The 18,755-nt window shown below is 43.4% G+C and overlaps 1 protein-coding gene across 1 annotated transcript in view; it reads left to right on the top strand.

Moving 5' to 3' along the window:
• The window catches only part of TP53BP2 (tumor protein p53 binding protein 2), a 59,887-nt gene that overhangs the window by 16,869 nt on the left and 24,263 nt on the right, over window positions 1–18,755 (top strand). Inside the window, 3 exon segments of the mRNA XM_048504131.1 lie at window positions 472–619; window positions 7,031–7,144; window positions 17,535–17,614. Coding sequence (XP_048360088.1) covers window positions 472–619; window positions 7,031–7,144; window positions 17,535–17,614 — 342 coding nt within the window.

Genomic DNA, 18,755 nt, shown 5'->3' with positions numbered 1-18,755 from the left:
TAAGAAAGAGCCTGCTGGAACAGACCAGAGTCCATCTAGTAGTCAATCTAGATAAGAAAGTATTGTATCTTGATTTTTCCTCAAAACTCTCCCCGCCCCCCCATTTTTCAGGAGGAAAGGAAAGGCAAAAACAAAAGTGTTTGGAGCAATCACACAGACTTAGTTATAGTTTTGGTAGTAGCCAGTCTGAATATATGCATATTCTCTTTCACATGCAAGGTATATATAGAGAAAGAATGTCAAAGGAAAAAGTCTCAACATTCTGAGTCAAAGGAAGAGAAATTTTGCCATAACGGATTATTTTAGTTTAGGGTTTTAAATTGGTATTTATAAACACAGCTATCTGCATGTAATGGGGCATTTTAACTCATGAGTGAAAAGGAAAAATGTTGTCTAGTAACAAAAGCATTACTTAGCCTACAAGTTAGTTTTAAGTTTATTAATAGAATACTCTGATCTAATCTTTTCCAGATGTTTCTTACAGTGTACCTCAGTAACAATGAACAACACTTTACTGAGGTGCCAGTCACCCCAGAAACCACTTGCAGAGATATTGTGGATCTGTGCAAAGAACCTGGTGAGACTGAGTGCCATCTGGCTGAAGTGTGGTGTGGCTCTGGTAGGTAAAAAAAGCTTTTGTGCTTTGCCAATCATCTTGAATAAGTTTCTATACTTACTTCAACATCAAGATTAATTTTAAAAATGTTGCTTCAAGGATCAGATGAGCCAATAAAATACCTTTTGTTCTCATGTTAACCATATGTGTGTTAACTGTATAATAAAGAATATTGTGGTAAGTGAGCATATGAAGAACCATGCTGGATCAGACCAAAGGCTCATCAGGTTCAGCATTCTGTTCATATAGTGGCCACCCAGCTGCCTCCAGGAAGCTCACAAACAGAATGACTGCAATAGTGTCCTCCAGCCTGTGCTCTCCAGCAACTGATGTAAAGAGGCCCACTCCCTCTGATACTGGAGGGAACAGATGTTCATTGTCACTAGTAACCACTGATAGCCTCATCTTCCATGCCTTCCACATTGGCAGTCATGACCACATCTTATGTCAGCCAGTTCCACGGTTTAGTTGTGCACTATGAGAAGTACTTCCTTTTGTCTGTCCTGAACATTCCACCCTTCAGCTTCAGTGAATGACCCCTGGGTCTTCTACTATGAGGAAGAAAAGTGGGCTCAAATGATCTGATAGACAGGTACCTAGCAGCCCTGTTCATCCAGAGAGTTAGGGTTTCTTTATAAAAATACACTTCAAATGTTATTTGCCACATTGTTAATACAAATATAGAGTCTACCTTGGCTAGAATATATGTTTACTTTTAAAATGGCTTCCTTCGTATTTTTTGTCTAAACCAGGGGTAGGGAACCTGCGGCTCTCCAATTGGCCATGCTGACAGAGGCTGATGGGAATTGTAGTTCCTGAACATCTGGAGAGCCGCAGGTTCCCTACCCCTGGTCTAAACTAACCTCATTCACCCATATGTGCAAATCACATAAGAACGGCTCAAATGCACTTCTGGTTTCCTGAGAACACCTTAGCTTTTGAGTTGTGTAAAAGTGAGCAAAGTTGTTCTCGCTGATTGGCCTTGTTGCAAATGACACTTGGCATATTACAAGGGCTGTATTTATAAAAGAAATGATAGCAAAGGGTCAACAAGCTATGCTTGTTGGTTTGCTAGAAGAATTCCTTAGGGATCACTTCCTTGTCTTTTGGAAAGCTTGACTTTATTATCTCATTATTTGCTAAAATGCACTTCAGGTCTCTTTGATAAAGGTGGGGCCTCTAACAAGTTCTGCCAGAGCTCTGGGTATTGTAAGACTGTAACACAATTCGTATTATCTTTTAGCAAAATTGATAGAAACAAATAGAACTTTATCTATTGTCGTGTAGTTTTGTTTTCTTGGCAAATATTGTTTCTGGTCCTCTTAGCTCAGTGCCATAAATGATAACGGTAGGCATTTCTTTCACATACTTTTGATACATTTTTGTGTCTCCCCACCAATCTCCAAGAAACCAAAGAAGTGAAACAGTAACATGCAATTTGAAAGGAGCCAGATCAAGTCCAGAAAATCAGTGACAAATTCTGTAGGCTATCGGATTTATTCATAAAGGAGGGACAACAATGGTTTTTGAACTGATATGGTGTATGATCTTATTTCTTCCCCCACAAAGCACAGCAGGCATATTGCTGGTTTAAGCCACTGTTAATCTGAATCAATTCATAGTTCTAAGATCTTAAAGTAATGCTGTGATTCTAATGCTATGTATGACTGTAATGCTTATTGTAGCATGCTGCATATGCTACTTGATATTATCTGTGTCAGTTGTAACTCCATTTTAACATCTTAGTTTAACATTAGACACTATTCACTTTTATTGCCTGGCAGTCTTAGATAATGCTTCTCTGTCAAATGGAGCTATGATAGCCGTTTTAGTATTGTAGTATTGACTCACTGTATTGGCATGCTGATCTAGGTCAGCTTGCCACATTGGCAGAGCACAGGTTGACATTAGGGCAGCAGTCATTCCTCCTCACCAAAACACTTGTTTTCTGTTACAGGAATTCATTGGAGCAAGCTTCAGATATTGTGAGACTTTTAAGTAAGGAGGTGACATTTGCCTCTTTCTTTGCAACGACCAGCTTTATATTGCTGCCTCTTGTGGCTCTATAGGGACATTTCTGTGGATGATCCTTTTTCAAACAGAGCCTATATTAACAGAAACTGGCCTCAGAAATCTAGCATGAAAGGGGACATCTTAGAGCATTCATAACCAGCTTGGCTGAATTAGTGCTACCCTGTTCTCTCTTTCACTTTCTTTTATCCTTGTCCATCAATGACTCCTGCACAATCCTTATTTAGGTTTGGTGTTCTGTAAGGGTGGGTGATGGTGGAGCATATTCCTATGACAAAAAGAATATTTGAGGAAATAATCCATCAGGTAGTTTGTACTAATTCTAGCCTCCTTGACTTTCTTGAATTCAACTTCTGTGTACTGAAATAGTCCACCTTAAAAGGTGTTCTCTTCACTTTATTTCCTACTAGAGCGCTGAATTAAAAAACTGCTATAATTTGCCTGCTAAGCTTTTTGTAGAGCCCCTTTTCACAAATGACAGGCACTTTCTTCCCATTGTGATTTAGCAGATGAGCTGTTTTAGCTGTCTAGACAAATAACCAACGAGACTGCCTTTTCTATAACAGTGACCTAGTTGTTTATAATATAAAACTAATCTCCTTTGACAGTGACCCCAGAAATTGTCATCCTTAGATTGCTTCAGCATGGATGCAAAATTTTGTTGCTGTTACTAAAGGAAGCCTCCTTTTTCACTCTGGACCCACTTAAGTATCATAAACATGTATGATTATCTTTGCAGAAAGGGGTATTGTGTTGGCATAGAATGTGATGCACCATGGGGGCAGGGGGTTCCAGTTGCATTACCAGATGACAGTAAGCATTTGTATATACCAGTCTTTAGGTTTGAATTAAAGAAACATCATCATCTCCCTAAACCAGTTGCTTATAAGTGTGGCAAATCCTGACATGAGTGTAGTGGGCCACAATTCATGACTTCCCCCCTTATGTTTTATAAGTTGTTGCTTCTTGTTTCTTATCTTACCTTCCAGTAGCATGGGAAACCTGGCATTATTGTGATATCCAAGGGTTGCCATAAATAATTGGATGTAAGAGAAGCTGAATATAATGTTGCTACCTGTGGTTTTAAATTAAGTGTGTTTTGGGCCAGATATGTAGAAATTAAAGAATCTTGAGCAATGTGTGGGGATTAATGGCCACTAGGCATAATTAAGCTAGTTTTCAGATATCTTATTTCTGTGTGGAGAAAATGTACTTTTAATACTGAGCGCAGTCTGTTATGATGTTAGCTGTTTCTATTAATAAAGCCAATTTTACCAAATGTTGGCATTTGACAGGCCAGTTGTAGAAAATATGATTGCTTCCTAGTGAAGTAGTTCGCAACTCAGTAAGTGTAGCAGCTTTAATAGGAGATGGGGTCAAACTGCTCACAGCTAGGTTAAGATCACTAAGTGAAGGTAAGCAGTAATCCATAAGCAAAGAAGGTGTTAATTGTGTGGCTTAGGAAGATGGCAGTGACTTGGTACAGAAATGCATCTTGAATGTAAGTGTTGTATGAGTACTCCCTCTGAGGTAAGGAGGACATTGTGTTTGGGTGATTCCCACCTCTTTTCTCAGGGAGGCAGCACTAAATTCATTGGTGGGGATCACCTAACTTCCAGTTTCTTTTCCGCCTCAGAACGAGAGAGCATGTTAGCCTTAGGCTCTAGTCTACTGACTATGAGCTCCATGCCATCCTTCCTTGATTGAACTCCACCTTTCCTCTAATCCTCTTCCCCTTTGTTTTCTTCAACAAAAAGCCTTTCTCTTCCTCACCTCTGAGTCTGTTGGTTAGGCTTCAGGAAAAAAAAGAGGCAGCATTTTACCACAGACACCATTAGTAGCTGAAAAAAAGCCCACCAAAAATTGTGCGAAGAGAAATGCGGGACAGATTTCTTTCCAAAGGGGAACTGGAGGCTCCGCCTATTGCTGCTACACAGGAAAAGAGCAGCAGAAACAGCTTTTTCCTCTACCTTAATTCTTTGAAAGACAGTTTAGGAAGGAATGGGTCAAACACACATTCATTAAGTAATTCCCCACCTCCACACTTCCCCCTGGTTTTTTGGGCAGTACGGAAAATACAAGAGTTGGAAAACTGATGATTAGGTTTCTCAAGACCATAGGTTTATTAAGAACCTTTTGCCATCCATCAAGCACTAACATGGATAGGAAAACATGCTGCGATCAAAGCAGCACAAACTACTGCATGGAAAGTAGAAAGTAGGACCTTGATAAACCTGCAAACTGCAACAAAGGATGTGGATTAGCCATAGCTATGCCTCAGCATGGTTTAGCATGTTGTGCTGTCATGGCATGTAGTTTGCATAGAGACACTATTGCTTCACTTTTTTTACTTCAGCTGTGGCCTGACAGTGTGTTGCATTGAATTGTGTTGCATAATGAGGTAGGGTTTCTGAATGAGAGTTGGTATGCCTTACTTTAGCCACTGGTGATGGGAGCATTTATAGAGAATGGCTAAACTAAGACTTCAGAAACTCTGTCTCAATGGAGGCCCTAGAGTTCATATTGCAAATTTACTCTGGTTACTGAGCATACCAAAGAATTTCAGAACAAAATCACAGATTACAGCAAAGCTTTTGGCTTTGGATTGTGAAAAACTGGATGGTTTTAAAATAAATGGGTATGTCTCAACATTTGTTGTTTTGATGTACAAACCGTAGTTTGCACAGGAATCTACTGTTAGGATAGAATATGGGGAAACAGATGTTGGCAAAGGTGTCAAAGAGGGGGCATTTGTATCTCTCTGTTCAGTCTATATGCAGAACATATTATAAGGAAAGCTGGAGTAGATTTAGAAGATGAAAGTGGAATGAAAATGATGGAAAGAGTATTAACAATCTGAGATGTGTAGATGGTACTGTATTACTGGCAGAAAATAGTGAAAACTTGAAACGACTGCTGATGAAAGTTATAGCAGAAAGTGCTAAAGCAGCATTACAACTGAACATCAAGAAGATAAAAGTAATGATTGTTTAGGAATTACACAATTTTAAAGGTTGATAGCGAAGCCCCAGGCGTCTGAAAGTAGGCAGGTGGTAACCCCAGAGATTCCTCCCCTGTTATGGCTCCAAAGACCTGGAACTCTTTCTCCTGGGAGATTTGTCTGCCCCCTTTTGCTGGTGTTTTCTGCCTGGTGGAAAGCCTTTTTTTTTTTTGTTTCATTTGGAATTCCCTCAATGACACTTTTTTGTTTTAATGTATTCTGGGTTAATGTTAATGGTTTTAAAATGTGATTTGATCATGTATTTTAAAATGATTAGTTGTCTTGGTAGCCTGTGTAAGGGCAGAAAGGCAGGGTACAAGTTTTGTAACTAACCAAATAGTACAAAAATGGATTCTAGATGAAATCTAGAATTCTCTGTCGAAGCTACAATAAGTAAACTGAGATATTATACTTTGGTCGCATCAAGAGAAGGCATAATGTTAGGAAAGGCTGAGGAAAGTAGGAGAAAAGGAAGCCCTAACATGAAATGGATTGACTTAATAAAGGAAACTACAGCTATCATTTTGCAAGATCTGAACTAGGCTGTTAGCAATAGGATGTTTGGGAGGCCATTTATTCTTAGGGTTGCCGTAAGATGGAAGCCATTTGAAGACATGAAATACCCAGCAAGCTTCTATTACAGAGTGGAGGTGCAAACCTGGTTCTTGTAGATCTTAGTCTGATACTCTAACCATTATACCACCCGCTGTTCTTGAGAAATTCTGAATCGTGGATGCAGGTACCTACCAAACATTGGACTTATTCTGGCAGAAAAGGCAAACATGAAATCATGTAACATGTAGAATGCTCTAAACACTACACATATGATTTGAGTTATGGAGGATGAGCCAAGGCAATAAACTGACAAAGGGAACGAGAACATGAAGGGTATTTCTTTCTGTATTACTTGCTTAGTATACATGCCATGATTGCTAATTTTGCAACACTGTTCCTCAGTGTTTGCTTTTTCTCTGGCTCAGTGAATTTTGCCCGTGGATCAGTGTCACAGAAGCTTATTTTCTTGTAACTCTTTGCTTTTTTGTTGGTATTTGTGTATGTATGCACACTTGCACAGAAGAAACTTTGAAATATTCTAAGTTTTAGCTCCCCCCACCATAGGTGCTTTTGATGGGGACATTTCAGACTTCCCCATCACTCTAATCCCCATCCATCAGAGAGTTTTGCCTCTCCACACATATCTGAGGGGAAGGGTGAATGGTTTATGTTCTGCTGCTCTGAGAATGAACTCAGGTTTCCCATCAGAGATTTCCTCAGCGTTAAGCCTTTTTCCTGTTACCTTTCCTGTGTATTTTCATAGTTTAGAGGAAAGAGACAGTGTTGAACATGTGAGGAAAATATATTGAGCTTGCTTTATTTTTCAGAACGCCCTGTAGCTGACAATGAGCGCATGCTGGATCTTCTGCAACGCTATGGAGTCCAGAGAAGTGAAGTTCGTTTCTTTCTCAGGCATGAACGGCCCCCTAATCGGGAAACTGGTAAGAACATAAGAACATAAGAACAAGCCAGCTGGATCAGACCAAAGTCCATCTAGTCCAGCTCTCTGCTACTCGCAGTGGCCCACCAGGTGCCTTTGGGAGCTCAAATGTAGGATGTGAACGCAATGGCCTTCTGCGGCTGTTGCTCCCGATCACCTGGTCTGTTAAGGCATTTGCAATCTCAGATCAAAGAGGATCAAGATTGGTAGCCATAAATCGACTTCTCCTCCATAAATCTGTCCAAGCCCGCTTTTAAAGCTTTTATCGCAGGTTAGTGGCCATCACCACCTCCTGTGGCAGCATATTATTCCAAACACCAATCAAGCGTTCGCTATGAAGAAGAAGTGTTTCGCTTTCATTAGGGTCCTTAATTCTTCCCCCCAGCATTTTCAATGAATGCCCCTGGTTCTAGTGTATTGTGAGAAAGAGAGAAAAAATTTCTCTCTGTCAACATTTTCTACTCCCATGGCATATTAATTTTATAGACTTCAATCCATATCCCCCCCCTTAGCCACTTCCCTTCTCAAACTCCAAAAAAGAGTCCCAAACGGCTGCAGCCCTTCTCCCTCATAGGGAAGGTGCTCCAGTCCCTCAATCATCCTATTGCTTGCCCTTCTCTGCACTCCTTTTCTATCTCCTCCAATATCCTTTTGAGATGGTAATTTGCGACTCAGAACTGGACACAGTAATTCCAAGTGCTGTCGCCACCTATCGGCTTTTATATAAGGGCATGGGGTACGAATAATCTTTGCAGCTCTTTTACTCATCAATTCCTTTCCTAATGATCCCCAGCATAGAGTCTATTGCCTTTTTCACATGCTGCCAAGCATGCATTGAGCTTGACATTCCTGGATGGAACTATCAACTAAGACGCTTAAATCCCTTCCTGGTCTGTGACTGATAGCACTGGACCCCTGTAGCGCAGGCGTGAAGTTCTGGATTTTTTTGCCCCTATGTGCATCATCACTCTTTACATCTTTGGGTTGCTACATCTGAACTGCATTTGCCATTTCTGGAGCTTCCACTCCACCTAATTTATCAAGGTCCATTGGAGCTCTCAATCCTTTGTGGTTCTCTACCACCCTACATAATTCTGGTATCATCTGCAAACTTGGCCACCACGCTTACCCACCCCCCTACTCTCCAGGTCATTTTATGAATAGGTTAAAGAGCACTGGTCCCAAACGGATCCTTGGGGACACTCAATTCCCACATCTCTCCATTGTGAGAACTTCCCATTTACATAATTCCACTCTTTGTTTCCTGTTTCTCAACCAGTTTTAATCCATAGGAGGACTTCCCCTCTTATTCCTTGATTGCTGAGTTTTCAACAGTCTCTGGTGAGGAACTTTGTCAAAAGCCTTTGGAAATCCAAGTAGACAATGTCCACCGGTTCAATTCTCTGTCCATCCATGCCTGCTCTTACACCTCCTCAAAGAACTCTAGTAAGTTCTAGTAAGACAGGATTTGCCTCTGCAAAAGCTTCATCTTGGCGCTGACTCTTTCTCTCAGCAGGTCTTGCTATTTCTTTCTACATGTTTAATAATGTTATCTTTTAATCGATAGATTCTACTAATTTACTCAGGAACAGATGTCAAACTTCTCGACTGGCTCGTTGTAATTTCTCGGGTCCCCCCCTAGATCCTTTTCTCTAGAACAAAGATTGGTGCGTGACATTGGCCATCCTCTCCAGTCTCTCAGGGATGGAGCCTGATTCCTATGGGATAAGTTGCATATTAAAGTTGAGTAAGATCAGCAATTTCATGCCTTGAGCCTCCTTTTAAGAACTCCTTGCAAGTGAATGCAATCTGGGCCAGTGGGATTTTGGTAACATTTAGTTTATCAATGGCTGCCAGAACTTCTTCCTTTGTCTACCACTATCTTCGCTTAGTTCCCTCGGATTCGCCTCCTAAGAAGCTTGGTTCAGGTGCAGGAATGTTCCTCACCTCCTCTTGGGTAGAAGACAGATGCAAAAGAATCTCATCTCAGCTTCTCTGCAATCTCCCTGCCATTTTTAGAAGCACACCCTTTGTTCCTTTGTCATCTAACGGGCCTACCAGCCTTTGCTGGCTTCCTGCTTTTTGATGTACTTGAAAGAACTACGTTTGTTGCTGGTCTTGATGTTCACAGCCATGCGCTCCTCTATAATCTTTTTTTGCCTCCCTTACAGCTAACTTGCTTCTCTTTGCCACCATTTGTGTTCCCTCTCATATTCTTCATCAGCCAAACTGGACTTCCATTTTCTAAAAGACATTTTTCTTTTTTTTTCTGATAATTTCTCAACCTCTCTTGTTAACCTATGGTGGCTGGACTGGGTGCTGCCTTTTTTTCTAACCTGTGGAACACATTCCAGCTTTCTGAGCTTTTATTACTGTGTGTTTTAAATAACCTCCCAAGCATCCTGGGACAGTCTTTTGACTCCCTCTTTGATTTTCCCTTTCAGCATTTCCCAAGTGCATCTATCCCCCCCTCATCTCTTGAGAAATTTCCCTTTCTGAAGGCTTAATGTAACTTACATTTTAGTAGTTGCCACTTGTTTCTCAGCATGCTGAGATACTTGAATCTGACAGCATTGTGGTCGCTGTTCCCTATCGGCTCAACAACACTGGACTTCCTGCACCCAGGTCCTGGGTCCCACATAGAATTAGATCTAGGATCACTCTCTCCTGGTTGGTTCCACAAACCCATCTGCTCTAAGCCACAGTCATTTAAGCATATCCAGGGAATGCTCTCTCCTTTACTTCAATGACCTTGAACATGCATTTTTCCAGTTTATATGGGGATAGTTAAAAATCACCCATTACCACCTACATTTTTGTTTCTTTGTTGGCCTCTCTAATTTCTCCTTTTCCATCCTCAGAATCCCTCTTGTGCACTTTTGGTCAGGGGACGATAATATATTCCTTTAATATTAAACTCGTCCTTCACCCCTTGGTATTGGATATCCACAGTGATTCTGTAGGGGAACCAGCTCCCCTTGCATTGTCTATTTTATGTGATACTTCATGCTCTCTTTGATGTAAAGGGCAACCTCCACCCCCCACTGCTCTCTATCCTATCCTTCCTATAGAGCCTGTAGCCTGGTATAACAGCATCCCACTGGTTCTCCTCATTCCACCATGTCTCTGTAATGCCCACTATATCAAAGTCCTCCTTCCAAAAACTCTGTACTTCTAGTTCCCCATTTTAGGCTCGTGAATGTTTCTACTATTAGCATAGAGACACCTGTACACCCTCTCTCTGTCCTTAACCTCGGATTCATGCGCTTTACCCTCAAGTCTTCTGTAGCCACCTATCCCTTGTACCAGCATGCATACTAAGTGTTCTTCGCATTGTATGTGGTTGATTTTAGAAAAAACCCTTTCCTTCTCTGTCTGTATCCCCTATAGATACTGTATTCAACCTAAGTCACTCCTCAGCTCCTGGGTCGGCTTTCCCCTATGTGATCAGTTTTAAAAGCTGTTCTAAGCCACCTTTTTATCATGTTGAGCTACCAGCAGCCTTGGTTCCTCTTTGGTTAAGATGAAGTTCCTGGTCCCGCTTGTACAGGCCTACCTTTGTCCCAAAAGGTTCCCTATAGTTCCTGGACAAATCTTGAAACCTCTCTACTGGCTCATACACTCACCTTTCCTCATCCACGATTGAGACTCCTGTACTCTCCTGCTTGCCTGAAGCTCTCGCCTCCTTATACAGTGGAACGGGTAGCATTTCTGGAGAATGCCACCTTGGAGGTCCTGGACTTCAACCTGTTTCCCCTAGCAGCCTAAATTTAGCTTCCAGGAACCTCCCTGCTAAGCATTTCCCAATTGTCGTTGGAAAGCCAATGTGGACCACAACTGCTGACTTCCACCCCTAGCACTTGTCTAAAAGCCTATCTAGACAAAGCAAGTGACATCCAAGTAACCTTTCTCGCATCAGGCAGGTAAGTCACCATGCGGCCATCAATGCCTCTCTACAAACCCAACTCTCTACATTTCTAATGATCGAATCACCCACTACAAGGGAGCTCCCCTTACCTTCCCCCAAGGGGTATCCCCAGTGCTAGAGGGATAGCTTGATCACCAGTTAAGTGCTGAAGGGATCCCCATCTAAGGGAGCATACTCCTTCCCCACTCTCAGACTGGCACCTCCATCCCTAAGGCTCTTCATTCTCCATGGACATCTGAAGAGATGTCGATCTTGGGAGTGGGACCCGGCTGTTAGGTCCCTGAAAGCCTCGCCTCTGTCACCCTCTCTGCCTCTTTTCTCAGCTTCTCCAGGTCTCAAGCTACCTTGGCTTCTGGAAAGAGAACACACACATGTTCCTTGAGTGCCAGGAGCCTCCTATTGCAGCGAGGGCACACTCCCCATGACTCTCTGTCCTAGTGGCAGATAGTCATACATGTGAGCACTCAGTAGCAAAACACTGGAAAGTTTCTCCCCATCCCCCCCCTGCTCAAGGCTATTCTCTGCCTCTCATATCTGATTTGTTTAGGATATTTAAATATTAAGCTTTTAGTCACTGCCCCTGGAGCTATCTGCACGCATTTTCCATCTGTCAACATATGGTCCCATTAATTTAAATGGGGGTGGGGGGGGGGGGTGGTGGGGGGGGGGGGGGGTGGGGGGAAGGGGGGGGGGGGGGGGGGGGGGTGGGGGGGGGGGGTGGGTGGGGGGGGGGGGGGGTTGGGGGGGGGGGGGGGTTGGGGGGGGGGGGGGTGGGGGGGGGGGGGGGTGGGGGGGGGGGGGGGTGGGGGGGGGGGGGGGTGGGGGGGGGGGGGGGTGGGGGGGGGGGGGGGGGGGGGGGGGGGGGGGTGGGGAGGAGGGGGAGTGGTGGGGGGGGGCGGGGGGGGGGGGGGGGGGTGGGGGGGGAGGGGGGTGAGGGGGCGGGGGAAGTGGGCGGGGGGGGGGGGGTAGGTGGGGGGGTTTGGGGGGGGGGGGGGGGGGGGGGGGGGGGGGGGGGTGGGGGGGCGGAGGGGGGGGGGTGGGGGGGGGACAGCTGCCATGCATTGAGTTGATGGCCTCCCTATGGAACTATCAACTAATACTGTCTCAAATCCCTTCTTCCTGGTCTGTGACTGATAGGCACTGACCTCCTGTAGCGATGTATGGTGAAGTTTTGGATTTTTTGCCCCTATGTGCATCACTTTACATTCTCTTGCTACATTGGAACTGCATTTGCCATTTCTGGAGCCTCCACTCTCACCTAATTTATCAAGGTCCTTTGGAGCTCGCCGCAACTCTTTTGTGGTTCTCACCACCTCTACATAATTTTGGTATCATCTGCAAACTTGGCCACCACGCTACTCCACCCCTACTTTCCAGGTCATTTATGAATAGGTTAAAGAGCACTGGTCCCAAAACGGGATCGCCTTGGGGACAATACCTACTCCCGACTTTATCTCTCCATTGTGAGAACTTCCCATTTACACTCCACTCTTTTGTTTCCTGTTTCTCAACCAGTTTTTAATCCATATAGGGAGGACTTCCCCTCTTAGTTCCTTCTTCATTGCTGAGTTTTCTCAACAGTCTCTGGTGAGGAACTTTGTCAAAAGCCTTTTGGAAATCCAAGTAGACAATGTCCACCCGGTTCACTCGCCTGTCCACATGCCTGCTTTGTCACTCCTCAAAGAACTCTTAGTAAGTTTGTAAAGACAGGATTTGTTTGCCTTGCAAAAGCTTTTTCATGCTGACTTTTTCTCAGCAGGTCTTGCTTTTCTACATGTTTAATAATGTTATCTCTTTTAATGATAGATTCTTACTACCTCTCATTTACCAGGAACAGATGTCAAACTGATCTGGCTTGTAATTCTCGTGGGTCCCCCCTAGTGATCCTTTCTTAAAGATTGGTGTGACATTGGCCATCTTCCAGTCTTCCAGGGATGGAGCCTTGATTCCAGGGATTCGAAGTTGCATATTAAAAGTGAGAAGATTCCAGCAATTTCATGCTTGAGCTCTTTAAGAACTCCTGGGTGAATGCGAAATCTGGGGCCAAGGGGATTTGGTAACATTTAGTTTATCAATGGCTGCCAGGAACTTCTTCCTTGTCTACCACTATCTTCGCTTAAGTTCCTCGGATTAGCCTCCCCTACAAGCTTGGTATTCAGGTGCAGGAATGTTCCTCCACCTCCTCTTGGGTTGAAGACAGATGCAAAAGAATTCATTCTGTACTTCTCTGCAATCTCCTGCCATTTTGCTTATCACCCTTTGTTCCTTTGTCATCTTAACGGGCCTACCGCTTTCCCTTGCTGGCTTCCCTGCTTTTGATGTACTTGAGAAAAGAACTGTTTGTTGCTGGTCTTGGATGTTGTTCACAGCCATCGCGTTCCTCATAATCTTTTTTTTGCCTCCCTTAGCCAGTTAACTTGCTTCTCTTTTGCCACCATTTGTGTTCCCTCTCATATTCTTCACTCAGCCAAGCTGGACTTCCATTTTCTAAAAGGCATTTTCTTTTTTCTTTGATAATTTCCTCAACCTCTCTCCTTTTGTTAACCATGGTGGCAGTTTCTTTTTGGACTGGGTGCTGCCTTTTCTAACCTTGTGGAACACATCTCCAGCTGAGCTTTTATTGCACAATGTGTGTTTTAAATAACCTCCAAGGCATCCTGGACAGTTTTGACTCTCTTCTGATTTTCTCCCTTTCAGCTTCCTGCGCACTATCCCCCTCATCTTTGGAGTAGAAATTTCTGGCTTTCTGAAGCCGAATGTAACTACATTGAAGTTGCCACTCTGCTCTGCATGCTGATGACTACTGGAATCTTGACAGCATTTGTGAGTCGCTGTTCCCTATCGGCTCAACAACACTGACTTCTAATCTGCACCAGGTCCCCTGGGTCCCACATAGAATTCTAGATCTAGGATCACCTCTCTCCTGGTTGGTTCCACAACCATCTGCTCCTAAGCCACAGTCATTTAGCATATCCAGGAATGCTCTCTCCTTACTATAGACCTTGAAATGATGCATTTTTCCAGTTTATATGGGGATAGTTAAAATCACCCATTACCACTACATTTTTGTTTTTGTTGGCCTTCCTCTTCAATTTCTTTTTCCATCTCAGAATCCTCTTGTGCGCACTTTGGTCAGGGGGGGGCGATAATTTATATTCCTAATAAATGTTCTGTCTCTTCATGCTTGCCCTCGGTATTGATATCCACAGTGGATTCTGTAGGGGGAACCAGCTCCCCTTGCATTGTCTATTTTATGTGATACTATGCTTCCTCTTTGATGTAAAGGGCAACTCCACCCCCAATGTTTCACCCTATCCTCTATCCTTCCTATAGAGCCTGTAGCCTGGTATAACCAGCATCCCACTGGTTCTCCTCACTTCCACCATGTCTCTGTAATGCCCACTATATCAAAAGTCCTCCTTCAAAACTCTGTACTCCTAGATTTCCCCGCCATTTTAGGGTCACGAATGGCTTCTACTATTAGCATAGAGACACCAGTGTATACCCTTCCTCTCATGTCCTTAACCCTGGGATTTAGCATGTGTGCTTTACCCCTCAAGTCTCTTTTGTAGACACTATCCCTTGTCACATGCACATTGCTATGTTCCTCAGCTTTCTTGTATGTGGTTGGGATTTAGAAAAACCTTCCTCTCTGTCTGCATCCCCATAGATACTGTATTCCGAACAGAAGTCACCTCCCTAGCTCCTGTCGAAACTTTCCCCCAGTTGATCAAGTTTAAAAGCTGTTCTGCCACCTTTTTAATGTGTTGAGCTTCAGCAGCCATGGTTCCTCTTTGGTTAAAGATGAAGCCCTCGGTCCCGCTTTTGCGGCTACGGGCCTACCTTGTCCCAAAAGGTTCCCCAGTTTCCTGATTACCAAATCTGAAACCCTCTGCCTTTACACCACCTTCTTCATCCACGCGATTGAGATTCCTGTATCTCCGCTTACTTCTAAGCTTTCAGCCCCTCTTTGCTGATGGAACGGGCGGGAAGCATTTCTGGAGAATGCCACCTTTGGAGGCGTCCTGGACTTCAACCTGTTTCCTAGCAGCCTAAAATTTAGCTTCCAGAAACCTCCCGGCTACATTTCCCAATGTCGATTTGGTGCCAATGTGGACCACAACTGCTGACTCCACCCCAGGCACTGTCTCAAAGCTTCATGGAGCATGTTTCGACATCCGCGAACCTTTCGCACCAGGCAGGCAGAGGTGCGTCGTACCATCACGCGTCATCACGCCTCTCACAAACCCAACTCTCTACATTTCTAATGATCGAATCACTCCACTACAAGGCGGAGCCCCCCACCTCCCCATAAGGGGTATCCTCATAGTGCGAGAGGATAGCTGATCACCAGTTAAGGAAGGGATCCCATCTTAGGGAGCATCTTCCCCACCTCAGACTGGCACCCTCCATCCCCAAGGCCTTTCATTGTGCCATGACATCTGAAGAGATGTCGCCCTGCCCAGAGTGGGACCTCGCTGCATTGGGTCCCTGAAAGCTCTCGCTCTGTCACCCTTCTCTGCTGCCTCTTTTCAGCTTCTCCAGGTCTGCCACCTTTGGCTTCAAGAGAACACACACACATGTTCCTTTGAGTGCGATGGTAGCCTATTGCTGCTTTTAGGGCACCATGACTTCTGTCCTGAAGTGGCAGATAGTCATACATGTGATACTCAGTGCAAAACACTGGAAAGCCCCCATCCCCCTGCTGGCTTTCTGCCTTCATATCTGATTTGTTTAGATATTTAAATATTAAGCTTTTAGTCACTGCCCCCCTGGAGCTATCTGCACGTACTATCTGTCAAATATGTCCTTATTAATTTAAAAAACAAAAAAATAAATAAATTAAAATTGCGCGCGCCGCTAGGCAGGTCACCAGCAGGTCACTCTGCTCTTCCTGGCCAAGTCTCTTCTGCTGCTACTCCTCTCTGCTGGTTCCAGAGACTGAACTAAAGCCCCACCTTTAAGGACAAAAGCCCCACCTCTCAGGACAAGCAGTAACAAGAGATGAACTCCTACTAACCCCCTGTTAAGCCTCAATTCTCCAGACCAGCAGCCTTACAAGGAGAAAAAGAGATAACCCCGTTAAAATACACTGTTTTTAGTGTTGTGGCTTTGAGAAAGCCCAAAATGCGAGTCACTCTGCTCTTCCTGGCCAAGTCTCTTCTGCTGCTACTCCTCTCTGCTGGTTTCTGCTGGTAAGCAGCCATTCTTGGTCCTTGTGTGACATTAGGTGCAAATCCAGAGATAACCCTGTTAAAGCAGAGTACACTGTTTTAAAAGCAGTGGCTTTTGAGAAAAGCCCTCAAAATGAACACCAACAGGTCCTCTGCTCTTCTGGCCAAAGTCTGGGTGTATGGATGGGTGGTGGGGCAAGCGGACTTGATCCACATTTACTTGGCATGCTGCTTTGTGCATGGCAGAAGTGCCCAGCCCCCTGTGTCCAAATTTCAGTGGCGTGTAAATTGCTCGGGATTGATACAGTTTTCTCAGTGTTTTGAATTTGTCTCTCACCAGAAGAATATCCTTCTTCAGAGAAGCTCGTCCAATCCCCAGGAAAGGCCTTAGATCTGTAGTTGTGTTCTATTGATTTAGCAAGGTAGTAGTTTGGGAATCACATAACTCAGTTTGTTTGCTTTCGTCTGTATTTCTTATGTGATCCCGTTGTTTTAGATACCACCTTTCCCCAGAGTTTAAAATGACTAAGATGATAAAGCGGTACAGGCAAATGACATTAAATTAACACAATCGATACACCATACAGTAGGTTAATGAAACTGATTGGCTCGCTTGCGCATCATTCCTGTGCTTCCAGTGCTCATATGAAGAAGCCTGTTTGGTTTCTCTTTTGATTGCCCAGTACTGTGTCCCTCATTGTTGGGTATTGTACTATTGCTATGCTGCAGTAATAATTTTCAATGGCACTGGCTTGCCCACACAAGAAAATCCTTCTTTGAATGATTGCTGTAGTACAGTGATTGCACAGTCTCCAAGGATGTGTGGATGGAGCACTGACTGCATATTTGAATTTTTGTTGCAAATGAAATATCAATGTAATGTGTTGAGGTAAAGTATACATGTTTTACAGGTCTGTTCCCTTGATTGTGCCATAAAGGTTAAGTTTATGTAAAGCACATTCTTCACATACTGTGCTATTTTAGCACGTCTGTTTTAATTTTCATGAAAAAGGAGATTTTTTTTCTCTTTTATTGTCCTCTGTGTATCAGACAAGGTTAATGCATTTATTGCATAGGCAACATTTTTGCAGAATATGACAGAGTTGCAGCTGCGCTTACATTGACTTACAAATGTTACAGGGTGACCTTGTTCCCAGACTAAAATTGCAGATCTCCTTGATTCTTCTCCATTCCCTCATCTCAGCCTTGTAGAACGAAAGTTGGAAAGAAATCCTGAAAATAATTCTTTATACTTTATCTTTCCTTTTGGATCATTTTGCTTAATAAAGGGAGTGGACCAAGATTGCAAGATCCAGGCATAAAGAGAAATGGTGTGAAAATGCCTGGTGAATGGAGAATGGAAAACGGAGTAAGTAGTTATGTCACTGAAATATCATCAAACAGATAATTTCTTCTGATCAGTTTGCATATTAATTTTAATAGAGAAATCTCTCACTGATGTGGATATCTTTGTACTTTCCCGGTTGTTTGTTCTTATAAATAAGCCTCAAAAGGCTAATGATAAATTCATATATTGAAAATTACTACTTCAGGTATTTGGAATTTTGATGTAAGGTTATAAAGCATATGACATCACTTTGGATGGGCTTCAGACCACAATGGTAATTGGGTTTCTCATTTATACCTTAGAGGTCTGTGCAATCACTTCCATCTGCAGAGAAAGTGTACAACACTGTTTTACTTGGGAAGCAAGCAGTGCTCTTTGCACCCTTCAGTGCTGGAAGCTTTCTGCTGAAAGTGACATAGGAGAAACAGCCAATGTACAATACAAAGTTTGAGGCTTCTTGACATTATTAGTGCAGAAACTTGGTTGGATAGGTTTTGCTTGATATTCATGCTGTGGGAGAGGCAGGTGTTCCATCTACTGAATTGTCCCGTGGCATATAACTTGGCCCTGTTCCTGGGATGGTGCTTTATAGGTTAATTCAGGGATCCTCAGCCTTTTTGATCCTGCAAACAGCTCTTGAATTCTGACACAGCATGATGAACACAGCTACAAAATGGTTGCCACAAATGGCTGTCACAGGAGGCAGAGCCAGCTTACCTTCAGTCACTCAATCAAGGTGCCTGTGCTGAGGTGGCAGCTGCTGCCAAAGCAGTATTTTTAAAAAATTTACACAGAGAATCAAATATTCATTGGCAACCAGAAGCCTTGCAGATCCTGGCTCACCTACTTTCTAAAAACATTTGGTGGACACAATGCTTGATGGATGGAGGGTTATCGTTTGAGTTGTCCAGTGTACCTTCTGGTTTCATGACTGTCCAGAATCCAGTAGAACAGAGCTGTGGTTGTAACTTAACTATCATTGCTCTCATGAACTCCACAAATTGCACACAGTTGCTTGAACTCTTTTCCCATAAATGCTAGGAAAATTTACTTACACTTTGGCAGCCAGATACTCAAATTACAATATAGCTACCATGAATAGACTTAAAAATACAATGTTTGTGTTACCATTTCTTGATCTTTTTCGTTCTTTTTTTTGAAT

This window comes from Sphaerodactylus townsendi, linkage group LG01 (genome assembly GCF_021028975.2).
Source record: "Sphaerodactylus townsendi isolate TG3544 linkage group LG01, MPM_Stown_v2.3, whole genome shotgun sequence".
NCBI classification, from domain to species: Eukaryota; Metazoa; Chordata; class Lepidosauria; order Squamata; family Sphaerodactylidae; genus Sphaerodactylus; species Sphaerodactylus townsendi.
Note: the sequence above shows the minus strand (reverse complement) of the source record. Positions and strands in the feature narration are given on the sequence as shown.